Here is a 21,929-nt window from a genome sequence, read left to right on the forward strand (position 1 = left end):
ATAATGTTCTGTGATACAAGTTTTGAGAAACAAGGATACTTTGAAAAGATGGAATCCATCAAAGGGTGAATTCCATATCATGGTAGATCACATTTCATTATACCCCAAGTTTCTGTTTATGTTTGTCAACTACTCACTATTATTTCTGACATTACAGGTTAATTTTTTCAAGGAATTCTGTGCATTTTCTCAGACATTACAACCTCAAAACAGGGATGCATTTTTCAAAACATTGGCAAAATTGGGAATTCTTCCTGCTCTTGAAATTGTAATGGTAATTATATAGTTTCTCATCATGTTTTTGAAATTATGAATTTGTAAAAGATTTACATTATGGGTGGGAAAATGTTGCATATTGATTTTTACATTCTAGGGTATTATTCACCTGATTAATGAATTACTACAAGAATATTTTCATTTTTCAGATTTCTGTTAAGTTTGTAGCATTAATATGTAATCACTTGTGTATAATATGACTTCAAATGAATTAAAATCCCACTTGTTTTTTCAAAACTATTATCTATTCTGTAACAGCATAAAGTGTGTTTCATAGAAACCAATAAAATGTCTTTACTTCTTAGATCATTCAGTGGAGTGAGGGCAGACTGGACCAAGGCAACTAAAATGCTGCTATATGAGGTTAGGGCAGTGGTTGTCAAACCTTTTTTCATATGAATTTAGTCTGCTGATATTTACTGTATGAAAAATTAAAACTGAGAAATTTAAAATGTTTATTAGTTCATTTAAAAATGATAAAAATCAGTCCATATCTTTTAGCATAAATAAGATAACTTTTCTGCAAAAATAATTTTTCTGAAACGAAAAGAAACATTTGTTGAGTTAGAGTAGCATTGTTTTACACTTTTTACAAATCCATTTAATACCTGGCATAATAGAAGATAGCCAGATTCTCATAGCACTTTCTGCATTTAATCTGTTGCTATGTATCATGTAGCCTCTGGAAAATGCTGCTATGCTTGTGATAGTATGAGAGTGAAAAAGGCAAATAACATTTTAATATTATTATGAAAATAATTTTAATCTTGTGCACTTCCCAAAAGATAGTTTGACTCCTTGCCAGGATTACCTGGACCACACTTCTGTGGTTTGCTGGGTTCGGGAATGTTTTCAGAATTATGCCTAGATTTTGTAATTTAAGAAGCATGTATTCTTCACGTATTGGAGAGGAAAAGCATTCAGGGTCACTACATTAGAAAACTAAGTATAGAAAGGGTAAAACTGCCCAAACTGTCTTCAAAAGTATCCTGTATTAGGAGAGTTATGGAAGAGAGATTCACCTTATTAAGGAGTACCCCTGGTACATCCAGGACATAAGACAGTTAAGTTTGAACTAGGAGAGATCATTCAAATTTTTGCATATATTTGAATTGAAGTGTTTCTGCCACCACCCCCTCACCCCTGTAAAAAATAACCAACTTCACAGAATTTTTAAAGCATTGATTTATAATTATGTTTCTTATATTTAAAATTCCTGAGTATTAGCTTTGCTGAGGTAAAAACTGACAGAAACTAATCATTGATCTGCCTAAATGTTTTAATATTGGTTAAAAGAAAGGAAAGAAAATGATAGAGTTTCTATATTTTGCTTCTAATAAAATGTCTAAATTCAGAATGTTGGAGGTATGTGTGGAAAATTGAACACCTATGTAAAAAACTTTTAACAGCCTCTTCAAGTAATCTACTTTTCCTTTTTTCAGGGCATGGATGATCTGCAAGTAAGATCAGCTGCCACAGATATATTTTCTTACTTAGTAGAGTTTAGTCCATCTATGGTCCGAGAATTTGTAATGCAAGAAGCCCAACAGAGTGATGATGTAAGTAAGTTCTATGTGAATTACTGGTGAAATAGTGTTAGCAGATTATTGAAAGAAAAGCATGAACATATTCCTAAACTTGAAGCAAAATAACAGATTTCTGATCAGCTGTGACTTTGGAGATCTCAGATTACGTGGCAAATCAGTTTATTTATGGTAAAAAAAATATATTAAAACTAGTATTGAGAAAAATAGATAATAGAATCAGATTCTTAGATGTTGGCCGTACAAATATGTTTAAAGTGCTACTGAAGTGTAATTTCAGGCCCTTAGGAGATTTGTAGGTCAAGAACTTAGTATAACTAAGAGATTGCTTTCACTTGTTCAGATTTTTTTTTTAGTAGACATGAAGGCTTAATAAAGAGACAGGTGTACTCTTTTCCCGTTTAAATATTTAGTACTTCACCCTTAAACTATTTTAAGGACAGAATGAACACATAAATATAATTTACAACTGTCTTTTTTATTAAAAATATTTTAGTGTCAAGAAGAAGGTAAATAAAATACGTCCCATGTTAAGGAAGGTTTTTGATTCCTAGTTTTACTTTGGTCCTTTGTTATGTTTATTGTTGAATTAAACTACCGTTTTATGTGTTTTTTTTAAGTATCTACTTGGATTTTTACTTTGTCTTTATTAGATATATTTCCAGTGTGTTTTAAAGCAATTTTATTAGAATAAATTGGGGCTAATGCTATAGTTTAGGAAATATAGAATAAATATTTTGTGTTAAATATACTTTAGTTTTTTAAACTCATTTGATGCTAAATCTGTTACAAGAAATAAATACATAGTTTATTCATCAGTTTATCATCTCATGTTGATAGCCTTAGTGCTCTCCTTTACACAAGATAACTTTGTAATTAACATTCCAGTTGCCCCATCTCAAGTGATCTGTGTGATTAAAGGCATTCATCATATAATTTCTCAGATCACGATAATAGTAAGCTGTTACCCTGATACTTCTTAACTGTTAATGCCTTTGATTTCTACTTTCATTAGAAGTATTTTCTTGTTCACATTTAATTATGCATAAGACTTGAGAAGCAATTATTTTTAACTGCAAAGTTCCTTTTCACACTTTCTTTTTTATAATCCAATCCCAGTCTGTAAGGTCTTTCATTTTCTTGAATTTTCTTAGATCTTACAATTTTATAATTAAAAAACAGTTCCCTCAAAGTAATTGAGTTAGCCCAAAAATCAGGATAAATTACAAATTGTTTTAAAATTTTCAAAATTAAGGATTCTGCATGTTGAACTCTAATAGATTGATTGCTTTGGAAAATAACATAGGTATATAACCAGTCGGTAATTGATACTGTAAGACCCTTTAAAAATATATTCACAGCATTCAAACTTTTTTTCCTACTGTCATGGATCAAAAGTGGTTTTAGGAAAATGTATTATAATATTCAAGTAGTTGTTGACAAACAAGGAAATATTAATTTTTTTACCAAAGTAAAATTATGATACACATTTTTTTCTAGTCTTTTTTTTGTTCCAGGCTGGAAGGATAGATTTAGCAATAATTGCTATCTTTTTCATATGCCAAGGACTGCACATATTTTTATGCTAATGGCCTTTGAAACATTTCGTATTAATTATTTTAGAAACTGACTAAGATAAGTAATACAGCTATTACTGAAATACTTATTCGGCAGCTATTTTCAGCCTATTTTTCACTTAAACATTAATTTCTTTAGATATAATAGCACTATATAATATTTAGATGATTGGTGGGAAAACTTTTTTAAAGGACCAGATAATAAATATGGGTTTTTGAGTCCTATGGTCTCTCTTGGCATTATTCACCTCTGCCATTATTATGATACAAACTAGTTATAGACAGTTTGTATGAATGTGTTCCAGTAAACACTTTACAGTAAAACTTTTATTTGCAAAAATAGGAAGCTGGCCAAGAGGTTTTGCAGTTGACTGACCCCTAATAGAGACCTGTTTTTTTCAAGCACTGCAGATAAATGATGGTGTGTTTAGTCTGCTGCTCAGTTGAAGATTATTAATTATGTAACCTACAATAGCCATTGAAAAAAGTAAGACAATAGGAATAGGCAAGCATTGATGGGAAGTAAGTTATTGGGATTTCTATTTATTTCTATACCTTTTATTAGAGAAGTTGCAGATTTACTGAACAATGGCCCAGAAAATACAGAATTCCCATGTTAACCCCCCCAACACAGTTTCTTTATTATCAACTTATTATCAGTGAGATACTATTATCAGTGAGATAACTTATTATCAGTGAGATACCTTTGTTACAATTGATGAAACAATATTATTATAATTATACTCTTCACTATAGTCCATAGATTACATTTTGGGTTCATTTTATTTCACATTCCTATATTTACTTTTAACTTTTATTGGGTAGTTACATATATACAACCTAAAATTTCCCTTTTTAACCACATTTCAGGTATACAATTCACTGATGAGTTATGTTCCCAATGTTGTACCCATCAACACCATCCATTACTGAAACTTTTCCTTCATCCCCTGACAGAAATTCTGTACCAATTAAGCTTTTTTAATGCAATTTTATTGAGATATATTCACGTAACATACAATATTCAAAGTGTACCATCAGTTGTTCACAGCATTGTTATATAGTTGTGCATTCATCACCATAATCAATCTTTGAACATTTTCATTACTACAAAAAATAAAATAAAAATTAAAATAAAGAGCATCCAAAACATCCCATTCCCCTCCTCCCCCACATTGTTCATTTACTTTTTTTAAAATATGGTTTTATTAAGATGTATTCACACACCCTACAGTTATCCACAGTGTACAGTCATTCACAGAATCATAATACATTTGTGTATTCATCACCAGAATCAATTTTTGAACCTTTTCCTTGCTCCAAAATAAAAATAAAAGCTGAAAAGAACACCTAAATCTTTCTATCCCCTCCATCCCACCCTTATCTTCATCTGATTTTTGTCCCCATGTTTCCACTCATCTGTGCATACACTGGAGAAAGGGAGTACGAGCCACAGGTTTTCACAATCACACAGTCACGGTGTGCAGCCTACATAGTTACACAGTCATCTTCAAGAATCAAGGTCACTGGGTTGCAGCTCAATGACTTCAGGTATTTCCCTCTAGCCAGTCCAACACACTAAAACCTAAAAGGTTATATCTGTTTAGTGCATAAGAATACCCTCCAGAGTGACTTTTCAACTCCATTTGAAATCTCTCAGCCACTGGAACCTTATTTTGTTTCTTTCTCTTCCCCCTTTTGGTCAAGAAGATCCTCTTATTCCCACAGTGCTATATCCAGGCTGATCCCCAGGAGTCATTTCCTGTTTTTCCAAGGGTGTTTACAACTCCAGGGAGTCATGTCCCACATAGTGGGGAGGGTAGTGAGTTCACCACCAAGTGGGCTTAGAGAGAGATATACCACTTAACTTTTAACTCCCCATTCCTTATCCCTCCCCAGCCACTGGTAACCTGTATTATGGTTTCTGACTATGAATTTGCTTATTCTAATTATTTAATATCAGTGAGATAATACAATTGTATTTGTTCTTTTGCTGGCTTATTTCACTCAACATGATGTCTTCAGGTTTCACCCATGTTGCATGTTTCAGAACCTCTTTCCTTTTCGTAGTTGCTTAATAATATTCCATTGTATGTACATGTCACATTTTGTTTATCCATTCACTTGTTGATGGACACTGGGTTGCTTCCGTCTTCCAGCAACTGTCCATAATGCTACTAGGAACAAAGTGTGAAAATATCTGTTCTAGTCCCTGCTTTTAATTCCTGTGAGTATGTACCTAGAAGTAGGATTGCTGGATCATATGGCAATTCTACACTTAAATTTCTGAGGAACCGCCAAACTGTTTTCCATAGTGGCTGCACCATTTTGCATTCCATCGAGTGAGTGTTCCTGTTTCTCTGCATCCTCTCCAGCATTTGTTATTTTCTGTTTTGTTAAACAATGGTCATTGCAGTGAGTGGGAAATGATATCTCATTGTGGTTGTGATTTGCATTTGTCCAGTGGTTAATGATTTTGAGCCTCTTTTTTCATGTGCTTATTGACCATTTATATATTTTCTTTTGATAAATATCTTTTCAAGTGTTTTGCCCATTTTATAATTAGGTTATTTGTCTTTTTGTTGTTGAGTTATAGGATTTTTAAAACATATTCTACATATTAAACCCTTATTGGATATGTAGATGCCAAATATTTTCTTCCATTCTGTAGATTGTGTTTTACTTTCATGGTGAAGCCCTTTACACAAAAATTTTCAATTTTAATGAAGTCCCACTTTCTGTTTTTCTTTCGTTGCTTGTTCTTTTGGTGTAAAGTCTAATAAATCATTGCCTAACACAAGGTCCTGAAGGTACTTCCTTACATTTTCTTCTAGGAGTTTACTGTTTTTGTTCTTATATTTACGTCTTTGATCGATTTGGAGTTAATCTTTGTATATGGTGTGGGGTAGGGGTTATCCTTCATTCTTTTGCATATGAGTGTCCAGTTTTCCCAACCCTATTTGTTGAAAAGACTATTTTCTCATTGCATGGACTTGGCATTCTTGTCAAAAATCTTTTGGCCACGGATGTGAGTAAGAGTTTATTTCTAAACTCTCAGCTCGGTTCCATTGGTCTATATGTGTCTGTCCTTGTGCCAGCACTACACTGCTTTGATTACTGTAGCTTTATAATAAGTTTTAATACCAGGAAGTATGAATCCCAGATGTTCTTCTTTTTCAAGATGATTTGGCTACTCAGGGAACAGTACCTTTCATATAAATTTGATGATTGGTTTCTCCATTTTTGCAAAGAAGACTGTTGGAATTTTGATTGGGATTGCATTGAATTTGAAATAGTTGAATTGATATTTCAACAGTAATCATCCAGTCTCTGAACGTGGAATGTCCTTCCATTTATTTGGGTCATCTTTGATTTATTTTAGCAATGTTTTATAGTTTTCTGTGTACAATTTTTTTAAATCATTGATTAGATTTATTCGTAGATATATGATTATTTTAGGTGATACTGTAAATGGATTTGTTTTCATGATTTCCTCCTCAGATTGCTCATTACTAGTATATAGAAACTACTACTTTTGCATGTTGGTCTTATACCCCACCACTTTGCCGAATTCGTTTATTAAGTCTAGTGGAGTTTCTTGTGGATTTCTCAAGATTTTTATATATAGGATCATGTCATCTGAAAATAGGGAAAATTTTTCTTCTTCCGTTCCAATCTTTTTTTTAATTTTTTTTATTTTGAAATAAATTCAAAGTTACGTGAATAGTTGGAAAAATAATACTAGCCCCATACACAGAATTCCATCATACCCTGACCCCCCTCCCTCGATAGCTCAGTCAGCCAACTTTAACATGCTATCACATCACTATTTCTTTCCCTCCCTCCCTCCCTGTTTATCATCCATCATCTATTTCTCTGTCTTCTGAACATATGAGAGTTAGCTGCACACATCCTTGAACGTACACTATAATTCACGTATGTACTTCCCATGAACAGGAACATTCTTTTACGTAGTTCCGTTAAGCGCAGCTAAGAAGTATAAGAGATTCAACAATGATACAATGCTTACATTCTATATTTCCTTTTCCTTATGTCTCAACTGTGTCCCTTCGAGCCACCTGTCCTCCACCCTCCAATCCCATCCAAGTTCATCCTTAGCATTCAGTTGTCGTCTAGTTAGACTGCCTTTTTTTTTTCTTTTTTCAATTGTGGAAACATATATACAGCCTAAATCTTCCCATTCCACCCCCTCCCTAGCCTTCCATTAGTGGGATTAATCACATTTAGAATGATGTTACGCTCTTTCCCACCATCCACTACTAGAAATTTCCCTTCACCTCAAACAGCAACCCTACACTCCTTTCTTAAGTCCCCATTGCCCCTTTCCCCATTTCTCTTAACCCAAACTCTACTTTTCATCTCTATGGTTATATTTTCTGATAATTTCTTTGTGTTTACTGTGGGCCTTAAAATTAACCTCTTAAATCCCTATCAGTCTTGTTTTTCTTTGATACCACCTTTACTTCAATAGGGGACATAAACTATGTTCCTATACTCCTTCAGTCCCCCACCTTTATATAGTTGTCTAAAATTACATATTTTACATTGAGTTCAAAACCACTGATTTGTCCTTAGAGTTTGTGTATTTTATATCATATAGGAAGTAAGTAGTGGAGTTACAGTTCAAAAATTATTGAATTCTATTTGTATTCCATTGTGGTTGGAGAATGTGCTTTGAGTATATTCAATTTTTTTTTTTTTTTTTTTTTTAATTTCTTGAGGCTTGTTTTATGTCCCAGCTTATGGTCCCTTCTGGAGAAAGACCCATGATCACTAGAGAAAAATGAGTGTCCTGGTGATTTGGGATGTAAGGTACTATATATGTCTGTTAAAATTCTTTATATCTCTTTCTCCTTTCTTTATTTCTCTGTTGGTAGGGCTCCCTATAGAATCTGAAGTAGGGCAGGTCTTTTATTGGCAAAGTCTCTCAGCATTTGTTTGTCTGTGAAAAATTTAAGCTCTCCCTCAAATTTGAAGGAGAGTTTTGCTGGATAAAGTATTCTTGGCTGGAAATTTTTCTCTCTCTGAGTTTTAAATATGTCATGCCACTGCCTTCTCACCTCCATAGTGACCACTGAGTAGTCACTACTTAGTCTTATATTGTTTCCTTTGTATGTGATGAATTGCTTTGCCCTTGCTGCTTTCAGAACTTGCTCCTTCTCTTCAGTATTTGACAGTCTGATCAGAATATGTCTTGGAGTGGGTTTATTTGGATTTATTCTATTTGGAGTTCACTGGGCATTTATGCTTTGTGTGTTTATATTGTGTAGAAGGTTGGGGAAGTTTTCCCCAACAATTTCTTTGAATACTCTTTCTAGACCTTTACCCTTCTCTATCCCTTCTGGGACACCAATGAGTCTTAAGTTTGAATGTTTTATTTTATCTGTCATATCCCTGAGATCCATTGCGATTTTTTTTATTTTTTCTCCATTCTTTCTTTTGTTCTTTCATTTTCTGTTCTGTGGATTTCTAGGACACTGAGATGTTGTTCAGCTTCCTCTAGTCTTGTGTTGTGAATATCCAGAGTCTTTTTAATTTGGCCAGCAGTTTCTTTTATTTCCTTAAGATCTTCTATTTTTTTATTTACTCTTGCAATGTCTTCTTTATGCTCTTCTAGGGCCTTCTTTATGGCACTTATATCCTGGGCCATGGTCCTCTTGATGTGCTTTAAATACTTTGCCATGTTTTCGTTCTTCGATTGTAGTTCTTTAATTAATTTTGCGAGGTACAAGGTTTCTTCCAAAATCTTGATTTGTGTATTTGGAGCTGGATTCTCCATATCGTCTGGTTTTATCATATGCATTAAGATTTTCTGTTGTTTTTGGCCTCTTGGCATTTGTTTTGCTTGATAGGGTTCTTTCAGGTTGTATCAAAGAAAGATATCGATCTAATTTTTCAGAGACGCAGTTTGGTGACGTACACTTTCTCTAACCAGTAGATGGCGTCTGTGAGTCCCCTATATCCCTCAGATCAGTTCTTAACCTTTTTTCCGCGGAATGTCGGGAAATGATTCTTGTGTGTTCGGTTGGAGAACTCAGTTTGGGTGTGTTGCTGGCGCTGTCCGTCCTGAATGTGGGGCGTGTATACAGGTGGCCAGGGAGGAAGGGCAGTTCTACTGTTCAAATCTCCCAGGTTCCAGAAGATTTAAGGCTTCCTCAAGAGTCTAAGCCTTCATTTCATTTCAGCCCCAGACCTTCTCTCTCGGTGTCGCACAAAGCACCAGACTTGGCGTAGCGCCCCTGGGTTCTCCGAACGGATCACCCCTCCCAGCCGTGATCCTCGCTCAGCCGAGGAAATGCCATGCTACATCATCAGTGTGCGCCATCCCTCAAGGGAATCCCTGGGCCGCTGGGCTGTGCCGCGGGGCTCTCAGCTCGTTTCAGATTGCAGAATGTCTGAGGCCATCTTTACTACAATGCCTTGTTGGCTGAGAACAGCTGAGGTTTTCTCCACAGAGAGCGAGCGAGGGACAGAAAAACTTCCAGGTTCACCCATCAGCCAGGTATAGCACCCGATCCTCTGGGCTCCCTATCCTGAGACAGATATGTTCCCCAATTCTCCCAGGGTCAGTTGTCACCAAAAGCCTCTGTCTGCTTGTTGAGGATTCGATGTCTGTATTGAGCAGTTAATATTAAAACCTCACTTGGAGCTGGGCTGAGAAAGTGCACGGCGCGGCTTCCGTGTGGGAGGGGCTCTCAGCTGTAGGTCCTTGCCTGTCAGTGCGGGTCCACAGTTTTACTTACAGATTTTATGCTGTGATCTTGGGCATTCCTCCCAATTCATGTCGGTTGATGTTGAGTGTACAGTCATGTTTGTCTCCCCGCTGTTATTCCAGGTTATTTACTCGTTTTTTGTTCATTTATGAATTGTTCTGGGGGAGACTTAAGTCTTCCACTTCTTTCTATGCCGCCATCTTCCCAGAATCCCCCTTCTGTTCCATTTTGGATGCCTTTTATTTCTTTTTCTTCCCTAATTGCTCTGGCTAGAACTTCCAGTACAGTGTTGCATAATTGTGATGACAATGGACATCCTTGTCTCATTCCTGATCTTAGAGGGAAAGCTTTCAGTCCTTCACAATTGACTTGTGGTGCTAGCTATGGGCTTTTCATATATCCCTTTTGTTGGGTTGAGGAAATTTGTTTCTATTCCTAATTTTCTAAGTATTTTTATCAAGAAGGGGTGCTGGATTTTGTCAGATGCCTTTTCTGCATCAATTGAGATGATCACGAGGTTTTTGTCCTTCATTGTATTAATGTGTTGTATGATATACATTGATTTTCTCATGTTGAACCACTCTTGCATTCATGAGATAAATCCCACTTGTTCATAGCAGGTAATTCTTTGATATGGTTTTGGATTCAGCTTGCTAACATTTGCTGAGGATTTTTGAATTGCTGTTCCTAAGGGTTTTGGTCTGTAATTTTCGTTTCTTGTGATATCTTTATCTGCTTTGGTATGAGGGTTCTGTTTGCCTCATAGAATGAGTTAAGACATGTTCCCTCCTCTTCAGTTTTTTGGAGTAGTTTGAGCAAAATTGGTGTCATTTCTATTTGGAAGGTTTTGTAAAATTCCCCTTTGAAGCCATCTGGTCCTGGGCTTTTCTTTATGGGAGGTTTTTGATTACTGATTCTATTTCTTCACTAGTTTTTGGTTTGTTTGAGATCTTCTGTTTCTTCTTCAGTCAGCGTAGGTAGTTTGAGTGTTGCAAGGAATTTGTCTTTTTCATCTAGGTTGTTTAATTTTATTGGCATATAGTTGTTTATAGTATCCTTTATTTATTTATTTAAATTTTTTATTTTGAAAAAATTTCAAACATGTAAGACAGTTGCAAATACAATACAAACCCCATATAGAGAACTCCAACACCGCCCTACCCCCAGATATCCATATCTACCAATTTTACATTTTGCTACCTTTGCAGTAGCTTTCTTTCTCTTTCCTTCCTTCCTTCCTTCTTTCCTTCCTCCCTCCCCCCTCTTTCTTGTAACTCTTATCTATTATCTTTCTACCAATTATCTGTCTACCCATTTATCATCCTCTAAACATTTGAGAGCAGGTTGCATATATCATACTCCGTGAACTCATAACACTACCATGTACATTTCCTACGAACAAGGATATTCACTTATGTCATTAACTTAACTGCAGTTAATTCAAGAAAATTAATATGGATATAAAGCTTAAATTCTATGTTCCAGTTTTTCCTTATGCCCCCTTTGAGCTTTTCTCCTCCATTCTTAGATCCACTCCAGTATCATATATTGCATTGATTGTCATTAGCTCTTAATTAACTATATCAAAAAAACTTTTTTAAAAAAGATATACAATAAAAGAACATTTCAAACAAACCATAACAAGGGAGTAAAAAAAAGACAACAAACCTAAAATAACTACTTTACTTGCAACATGTTCCTACTCTACCCCAAAAAAATAATCTGATATAGCAACATTTCTGTGAACTTGTTCCTACGATACCGATCAGAAATTAACAAACCATAGTCATTCCTGGGCATTCCCAGAACGTTAAATTTACCCATGATAGCTTATCTGTTCTTGTTGGGTTATCATTCCCCCTTCATTAATTGCTCTCTATCTCTAGTTCCCCTACATTCTACATTATAAACCATTTATTTTAGGAGTGTGTTGTTTTACCTTCAGGTGTTTGTGAATTTTCTATGTCTCTGATGGTTATTGACTTCTAATTGTATTCCATTGTGGTCAGAGAATGTGCTTTGAATAATTTCAGTTTTTTAAATTTATTGAGACTTGTTTTATATCCCAGCATATGGTGTATTCTGGAGAAAGTTCCATGATCACTAGAGAAGAATGTGTATCCTGGTGATTTGGGATGTGATGCTCTATATATGTCTGTTAAATCAAATTCATTTATCAGATTGTTTAGGTTTTCAGTTTCCTTATTGGTCTTCTGTCTGGAAGGAGAGAGTGATGTGTTGAATTCTCCCACAATTATTATGGAAACATCCATTGCATCCTTTAGTTTTGCCAGTGTTTGTATCATGTATTTTGTGGCACCGTGATTGGGTGCATCAACATTTATGATTGTTATTTCTTCTTGTTGAATTGCCCCTTTTATTAGTATGTAGTGGCCTTCTTTGTCTCTCATAACATCCCTGCATTTAAAGTTTATTTTATCTGTGATTAATATTGCTACTCCTGCTTTCTTTTGGCTGTAGCTTGCATGAAATATTTTTTCCATCCTTTCACTTTCAATTTCTTTGTGTCCCTGTGTCTAAGATGACTCTCTTGTATGCAGCATTGATGGTTAATATTTTCTGATCCATTCTGCGAGTCTATCTCTTTTAATTGGGGAGTGTAATCCATTTACATTCAATGTTATTACTGTGAAGGCATTTCTTGAGTCAGCCATCCTATCCTTTGGTTTATGTTTGTCAGATATATTTTTCCCCTCTCTCTCTTAATGTCCTTTGTTGAACCAATATTGAATCTCTTTAGTACTGAACCTTTCTCCATATTTCTCTCTCCTTTTTTTGTTTCTCTGTCTGTAGGGGTCCCTTTAGTATCTGAAGTAGAGCAGGATTTTTATTAGCAAAATCTCTCAGCATTTGTTTGTCTGTGAAAAATATAAACTCTCCCTCAAATTTGAAGGAGAGCTTTCCTGGATAAAGTATTCTTGGTTGGAAATTTTTCTTTCTCAGAATTTTAAGTATGCCATGCCCACTGCCTTCTCGCCTCCATGGTGGCCGCTGAGTAATCACTACTTAGTCTTAATGTTGTTTCCTTTGTATGTGGTGAATTTTCTCTTGCTGCTTTCAGAACTTGCTCCGTCTCTTCAGTATTTGACAATCTGATCAGAATATGTCTTGGAGTGGGTTTATTTGAATTTATTCTATTTGGAGTTCGCTGGACATTAATGCTTTGTGTATTTATATTGTGCAGAAGGTTTAGGAAGTTTTCCCCAACAATGTTTTTGAATACACTTTCTAGACCTTTACCCTTCTCTTCCCCTTCTGGGACACCAATGAGTCTTATATTTGGATGTTTTATTTTATGTATCATATCACTGAGATCCATTTCTATTTTTTTTATTTTTTTCCCCATCCTTCGTTTTGTTCTTTCATTTTCCTTTCTTTGGTCCTCAAGGTTGCTGATTTGTTGTTCAGCTTCCACTAGTCTTGTACTGTGAGTATTCAGAATCTTTTTAATTTCGTCAACGATTTCTTTTATTTCCATAAGATCATTTATGTTTTTATTTACTCTTGTAATTTCCTCTTTATGCTCTTCTAGGGTCTTCTTCATTTCCTTTACATCCTATGCCATGCTCTTCTTCATGTCCTTTATATCCTGTGCCATGCTTTTGTTGTTTGTCTTTAGTTCTTTGATTTATTGCTCCAAGTACTGTATCTCATCTTTTGATTTGGGTGTTTGGGTTATCCATATCATCGGGTTTTTTCATATGCTTTAAAATATTCTGCTGTTTTTGGCCTCTTGGCATTTTCTTTACTTGATAGGGTTCTTTTAGGATATGTAGGATTTTTCAAAGACGAATCTCTAATTTGTCAGATCCACAGCTTGGTGGTGTACACTTTCTCTAACTAACCAGCAGATGGTGTCCGCGAGTCACCTCTTCCCCTCAAGTCAGATCTCCCCAACTTTGTCTTTGTGGTATGCGGGGGTCTGATTGTTGTGGGGTCCAATTGGTGCACCAAGTTTGGGTGTATTGTTGGTGCTGTCCACCCTGAATGTGGGGTGTGTGTCTAAGCGGTTAGGGAGGGAGGGCAGCTTTAATAATCAAACCTCCCAGGTGTTTCTGGAAATCTAATGCTGTTGCAAGAGTCTAAACCTTCATTTCAGTCTTGCCACAGATTGTCTCTGCCACTGACCCACAAGTCTTTGGTTTTGGCGTATGGACCCTGGGATTTCCGAGTGGGTCCCTCTTCCAAGCCTTGCCCTTCTGGGGCCTCTGTTGAGTGAAAGTTGTGCTACGTCACAAGTGCACGCTGTCCCTCAAGGGAAGTTCTGGGCCATGAGTCCATCTTGGGGCGTTCCCAGCCTGCTGTAAGGATGGCTGTATGGGGCATGCCAGTTTCTCCCTTATTGCACAGCTCTGCCTTCCCAGCTCTGGGACAATGAGCTGTGGGTGCGCAAAAAGTTATTGTCCACGCCCAACACTGTGGCGTGTGTGCGTGCCGCTGGAAACACGCCCCATCACAGTGGGTTTCTTGGCGCAGCTCTCGCTGTGGCCCCGGTGCCAGGCAGGAGCGTTCCCAGCCTGCCAGGAAGATGGCTGCAAGGGACGTGGTTCTTTTCCCCTTTTAGCTCATCTCTGCCTTCCTCGCTCCAAGACAGTTACCAGTGGGTGCGTGCAAGGCTATGTTCCAATCCAGATATTGAGGCGTTCGCATGGCCCGTTCCTGCTGCGCTTCACTGTGCAGTTCTCGCTGGCATATCTGCAGCGCTTTTGAGTTTTTTTTTAAAATGAACTAGTCCGCCTCCAAACGCCAACCCTTGGTTTCCCCACACCGCAGCGTGGTAGCTGGATAATCAGTGGTTTACTCCCTCATTTCAGAACACAGGCTCCTGGTTTCCCCGAGTGTACGGTCCCTTTGGATTTAGCAGACCTTGTCCAGCTGGTGCATTGCTGGAACTGGTATTCTGGGTCACTTTCTGGCTTTTATCTAGTATTTTTCATGGAGGTGTTTTTTTGCCCTGTCTCTACTAGCCACCATTTTATTATGTTCTCCTATAGTATTCTTTTAAAATCTTTTGTATTTCTGTTGGATCAGTAGTAATGCCCCCCCTTTCATTGCTGATTTCAATTATTTTTGTCCTCTCCTTTTTTCTGTTAGTCTGGCTAAAGCTTTGTCGATTTTATTGATCTTTTCAGGGAACCAAAGCTTTTGGTTTTGTTGATTCTCTATTGTTTCTTTATTCTCTTTTCATTGATCTGCACTCTCTTTGTTTCCTTCCTTCTGCTCACTTTGGCTTTATTTTACTCTTCTTTTTCTATATCTTCCAGTTGTGAGGTTAGTTCTGTGATCTGAAATTTGTGTGTGTGTGTGTGTGTGTGTGTGTGTATTTATTGAGATTGTTCACATACCATACAACTAGCCAAAGATCCAAAATGTACCATCATGCAGCTGTGCATCCATCAATACAATTAATTTTTTTTCAACTTCTAGAACATTTTCATTACTCCAGAAAAGAAATAAAGACAAAAAAAGGAAACTCAAATCCTCCCATACCCCTAACCATACACCCCTCCATTATTGATTCATAGTTTTGGTATAGTACATTTCTTACCATTTTATTACTGTTTTATACATTCCCATCTTTGGACCTCCTACTTTCTTCTGGTGACATACATGACTCTGAGCTTAACCTTTCCACCACCTTCACACACCTTTCTACACTGTTAGTTATTCTCACAAGATGATTACCATCACCCCTGTCCATATCCGAACGTTTAAGTTCACCCCAGTTGAACATTCTTCTCATAATAAGCAACTGCTCCCCATTCTTTAGCCTCATTCTATATCCTGGTAACTTATATTTCATGTCTGTGAGTTTACATATTATAATTAGTTCTTATCAGGAGACCCTGCAATATTTGCCTTTATGTGTCTGTTTTATTTCACTCAATATAGTGCCCTCAAGATTTCTTCATCAACCCATTTCTTTTAAGATGGTTTTGTTCACACACCATACATTCTGTCCTAAGTAAACAATCGCTGGTTCTCTGTATAGTCACGTATTTATGTATTTAGCACCATCACCACTGTCTATATAAGGACATCTCCATTTCTTCCACAAAAAAGGAGGAAGGGTCAAAGAAGGTAGAGAGACAAAAGAAAAAGAGGAAAAAAAAAACATGAAAGCTAGGAAGCAACAAAAGGAAAGATAGCATCAAACTAAAGTAGAATAAAGAGTCAGAGAGCATCACCAATGCCAATAGTCCCATACCCCTCCCTTTGTCCCCCTGTTATATGCATTTAGCTTTGGTATATTGTCTTTGTTACTTTAAAGGAAGCATACTAATCATCTCTAGTTGGCATTGATTGTATTTTCCCCCCAATACCACCCTATTTTTAACACTTTGCAGGGCTGACATTCGTTTTTTCTCCTTCATGTAAAAACATATTTGTATATTTTACCACAATTGTTGAACACTCTAGGTTTCACTGAGTTATACTGTCCCAGTCTTTATCTTTCCTCTTTTCTTCTGGTGTCCCACATGCTCTTAACCTTCCTCTTTCGGTCTTACTACTAACAGTCATCTTTGTTCAGTGTACTTACATTGCTGTGCTACCATCCAAAATTGTTTTCCAAACCTCTCATTCCTGTCTTTTCCTATCTGTCTGTAGTGCTACCTTTAGTATTTCCTGTAGTGAGGTATCTTGTTCACAAACTCTGTCATTGTTTGTCAGAGAATATTTCAAACTCTACCTCATGTTTGAAGAACAGTTTTGCTAGATATAGTGTTCTTGGTTGGCGGTTTTTCTCTTTCGGTATCTTAAATATATCATATCACTTCCTTCTTGCCTCCATGGTTTCTACTGAGAAATCTGCACATAGTCTTATCAAGTTTCCTTTGTATGTGATGGATTGCTTTTCTCTTGCTGCATTCAGGATTCTCTCTTTGTCTTTGACGTTTGATAATCTGAGTATGAAGTGTCTGGCGTAGGCCTATTCAGATCTCTTCTGTTTGGGGTACGCTGTGCTTTTTCAATCTGTAATTTTATGTCTTTCATAAGAGATGGGAAATTTTCATTGATTATTTCCTCTATTATTGCTTCTCCCCTTTTCCGTTCTCTTCTCCTTCTGGGACGCCCATGACATATACATTTATGCGTTTCATGTTGTCATTCAGTTTCCTAAGATGTTGATCATATTTTTCCATTCTTTTCCCTATCTGTTCTGTGTGTAGGCTTTCAGGTGTCTTGTTCTCCAGTTTCTGAGTGTTTTCTTCTTCCTCTTGAGATCTTCTGTTGTATGTCTCTGTTGTTTCTTTTCATCTCTTGTGTTGTGCCTTTCATTTCCATAGATTCTGCCAGTTTTTTTAAACTTTCGATTTCTACCTTATGGTCACCTAGTGTTTTCATTGTACCCTTCCTCTTTTTTGCCATATCTTCCCTAAACTTTTTAAATTGATTTAGCATTAGTTGTTTGAATTCCTGTATCTCACTTGAAGTGTAAGTTTGTTCCTTTGACTGGGCCAGACTTCGTTTTTCTTACCATTTTTAATCTTCAGGCTCAGTAGGAAAGAGCTTTAAACTGTACCTCCCCATCTTTCTTCACTCATCCCCTCCCTCATAGCTGCCTTAGGTGCTTAGGCCTTGGGGGCAGGTGTAGGTGATACAGGAAGAAAGAGGCTTGGCCTGTTTGAACTTGGATTTAAAAGTTTTAAATCAGGGTGGTGGGATTTAGGGAGTTTCTATGCTCTTCTCTTTACTATTCTTAATTATTAGATCTATTTCACTTAAAACTGTGACCTAGACAGTTGGAGAAAGTCTTTGCCTTTTCCCAAGGCAGCCCTCTAGCAGCCTTCTCCTGCCTTAGGGAAACTCCAGAGGTGATTTCTTTTTAATGTCCGGATTTGTTTTCAGCAATGACAAAACTAAGGCTTTGAACCCTGCTGCCCAGAGGTTTTTTTTTTATTTTTTAATGTGTGTTTCTGTCTTTCTCAAGACAGTCTGCTGTAGCTAGCCGTGTTCCACACACAACAATGGCTAGCTGACTGCAGTGTAGTCAAGCAAGTGGGCAACCCCTCACCACAATGAGGAAGCAGGCCACCTGAGGATTAACCCCCGTGGATTCTCCCTTCTCAGGACTTACGCCCATTATAGCCAGTGGCTCTTTGGTCCTCCTGGCTGGCTCACCAGTTTTTCCAACCCATTTTAGCTCTAATACTGAGGAACTGGGACTTACTGACAGGAGATGATGGTCTCGTGGTTGCAGTTAGCTGTGAAAAGTGAACCGCACGAAAAAGAGGAGTGCCAAGGGGGTGGCTTATAAAGACTTAGGTCCATAGGGTGTGACAATGGAGTTTCATCAGGGTCTTGCAAGATTTGGATATTAACACTGATCAGGGAGGGGAGTTTCAATGCTTTGTTTACAATACCATTCTTTCCCCATCCCCCATCCCCTGGAAGGTCTGATGACTTTTAACATCTGTCCCAGTCATGTAGGCAGCTGTATGACTTGCTCTCAGAATGGAGGAGGGGGTGGGGCCCTGTGTCCTTACTACAACTTTATGTGATGATGGAAATGGTCATTCTGTGCCACCAACAGGGCACCTGCTTGCTACCTGTGTGTGTTGAGTACTTAAAATATAGCTAGTGTGACTGAGGGACTAAATTACTACTTTTAATTTAAATAACCTTGGGTGACCAGTAGCTACTATATTGAACAGCACAGGGCTAGAATATTTACTTCTTATTCTACCAATCTAAGAAGTGGAGCTTTTATCTTGTAGCCATTGTAAACAAAGCAATGTCTTGATCAGATCTCTGTTTTAGAAAGGTAGTTCTGACAGGATTGTGGAAGACAGATACCTGGAAAGGAAAGGCCAGTCAGAACTATTATCCTGATGAGAAATAAGGAAGGTCTGGCTTGTTGACGGTAAAAGGGAAGAAGGAGATAATAAGGTGATAAGAAGTAAATAATAATTTGTTGTATCATTAAGAATGGGTTTGGCTGCACATCTCAGAAAACCCAATTTAGTATAATTTTACCTAATAAAAGGTTTTTTTTTTTTTATTCATGTCACAATAAGTCAAGGAGCAACACCTTGATACCATTAGATGTTTAGTTCCATGATTCCAAAAGACTTCCTTCCATCTTTGGAGCCAACCATCCTAAGCTTCAGGTTTTTATGCTTGTTACCTTGTGTTTGCAAAATTGCTGTTCTACGTCTAGGTAGGAAGAATAGGAAAGGTTTAGGGCATGAACTGGACAGAGCTAGACAGTCTATTCTGTTTCAGTTTAAAGAGCTTTCCTGGAGTTTCCACCTAGAAATTTCTATTTCTTTGACTAGAACTGAGTCATATGGCTATATTTAGCTGCAAAGGGGGCTGGGAAATTCAGTGTTTTAGCTGAGCGCATTGCCCCTCTCAAAAATTTAGATTCTTCTAGGAATGGCAAAGAGAATGGAGACAAGGTTGGCAACTAGTACTATGAGCGAAGTCCACCCCTAGAGTCAACTAATGTCTATATATGCTTTTCTTTTCTTACCCACCTCAAGGGAGTCAAATTAATTCTCAATCATCTCAGCATCCACTGCCAGGTCCAGATTATTAGGGTAATGAACAGTTCTCGAGGTGCAGATACGGCTCCTAGTGTTTCAGTGATCATTAAAAAAAGATAATTTGTCTGTCCCCAACATTCACAATTAAACCACTTTTGTTTGGAGAAAGGGCAAAATACTTAAAGAATAAAAGAATAAAAGAATAAAGGAAGTCATTTATTCACGCCGTGATGCACTGGTCCGTCAAATATTTGCTAGATAGCAATAGATGGGCTCCTTGTCCATTGTCTTCCAAAGTCCTGGTTGCTTCTATCAGGACATTAACAGTGGCTACATCTGAGGTAGCCAGTGGAAGATGTCTTTCCTTTGAAGGCTTTATGTAGCCTTTGTAGCATAATTCCATTCCCATTTGTGTGACTTTTCTGGCCCATTAGTAGTCTTGGAGATTGAATAATCACAAACTGGTCTTTATCCTAAGACTTAACTTGGCAGTTGTGCTCCCTCAACTGTTTAATAGACTTCCAAACTCTTTGCTTCTTGGGGATTCTAAAGAACTTATCTAAGCACATAACCCTTAAGCCTGAGGATTCCCTTTTACCCTTCCTATCTCAAGCTTGGTGACTTGAATTTATTCTAAAGAATTGGATCCAATGGTGTTCGGCAGAAAATTCTTATGGAAGGTCTTTGGGAAAAGCTTGTGTCTCTTTTCTTCTTTCCTGAAAAGGCTGTTGCTCTCTGTAGCTGCCTGTTTCACTATGAAAATATAAATTGCCTTTTTTCACTTTACCAAACTATGGGGACCTAAATCAGTTAACACATAAAGCAGGATTTATATATACTGTTTGAGAAGAGAAAGAGAAGGCAAGAATAAAAAGCTTAAAGAGTATCTTTATTGAAATGATATTTCAGTGTATGAACTATATCTTAAGAAGTCTTTCTTGCCACTCAGTTTTTATTTACGTTTAACCTAAATTCATCATTATTACCTAATTTTTATCTAATGATTTTTGCCTAGTTTTAAGTGAATGAGTTTGTGTAAGAGAATAATATATAATTGAGCATATTATCTGAGGTCCTAATTAACTGGTAGAGTCCAAGTTGTACATATTGACATAAATTTAAAATAAGTAAATGCACAGCATTTATTGGTCTGAAGAAAACTTATTGTTTGAAATGTTTTTATATCATCAATGTAAAATCGCCTGGCTATGTTAGATGTGCCAGAATAAGAAACAGCAGCAGGTTAATGTGGTATGTGCTTTTTCTCCCATAAATAAAAGAAGATCCTGGACTGAATATAATAATGTAGCTTTGTGAGTTTTATTTTAGAATTTCTCTTTGAAGAAATTTCTGTTTCCAGTGCCTTGGAAGAATTGATTCATTGGTTATTCAAACTGAAATGGAGAGGGTAGAGTTCCAATCTTCAAGTTAAGTTTCTGTGACATGGTTTGATTGGTCCTTCATTGCATTTCATATCACTTTCACAGGGAAATCTTATTTTTGGATAAAGTAGTAGTTTGTAAAGGACTGGCAAAGCAAGTAAACAACAACAAAAAGTGCTTTATCCTGAGGCTTTCTTTTTATTTACAGTATTCTCCCAACTCGAGGCATTTATCGTCATTCCATGTAATTTCTTTATTTTATTTCCCTCTTTGGTTACCACCTTTCTTCTCCAAATAGTAAACGTATTCTCAAATCGGCTGAATTGATGTCAAAACTTTTTTCTTTGACATGGACACTCTTTGTACTGCGTTAATGTTTAGGATTTCTGCCTAAAGGTTATAGGCAAGAGATATTTGTTAGCTTCTTTGTAGCTTTTTATTTCAAGACTTAATGTAACCATAAATCTATTTTACATTAGATCACTATACAACAGTGTTCACCCACTCACCTCCTGTGGAGCGTTTTGTACTGGGTTGTTTTTTCTCATTTTTTTGCTAGGAGGGATTTTCTAGTTAGATGCTGAGATAATCTATGTTTTGGGGTCACATGATGTGTGATCTTGTTGTTAGTCAACTTCTAAATTCATGCCTGGGGCTGAAACCTAGAATGAGAATCTTTTAGAGTCTCCAGAGAACAAGATATGCTGGTAAGTGATTTTATTTTCCACTTCCCTATATTGATGGTATTGTAAGCTGTAGTGTGTTCTGCCTTTTTTTTTTTTTTTTTTTAAGTGGACTTTCTGTCACTCTGGTATGTTTATACAACTTTGGAAAGCATTAGGAAGAAAAAAATTTTACTTCTTCCATTATTCTTTTTTTTCTCTATATGATTCTGATTTTCAGT

At 36.7% G+C, this 21,929-nt stretch overlaps 1 protein-coding gene across 2 annotated transcripts in view; it reads left to right on the plus strand.

The window, feature by feature from the left end:
- Nucleotides 1-21,929, plus strand: part of PPP4R3B (protein phosphatase 4 regulatory subunit 3B) — a 75,214-nt gene that overhangs the window by 26,148 nt on the left and 27,137 nt on the right. For both annotated transcript variants that reach the window (XM_037806472.1, XM_037806471.1), the window contains exons 6-7: nucleotides 158-274; nucleotides 1,719-1,835. In XM_037806472.1, the coding sequence (XP_037662400.1) occupies nucleotides 158-274; nucleotides 1,719-1,835 (234 nt within the window). The remainder of the gene's footprint in view (nucleotides 1-157; nucleotides 275-1,718; nucleotides 1,836-21,929) is intronic.

Source organism: Choloepus didactylus, chromosome 17, assembly GCF_015220235.1.
Source record: "Choloepus didactylus isolate mChoDid1 chromosome 17, mChoDid1.pri, whole genome shotgun sequence".
NCBI lineage: Eukaryota > Metazoa > Chordata > Mammalia > Pilosa > Megalonychidae > Choloepus > Choloepus didactylus.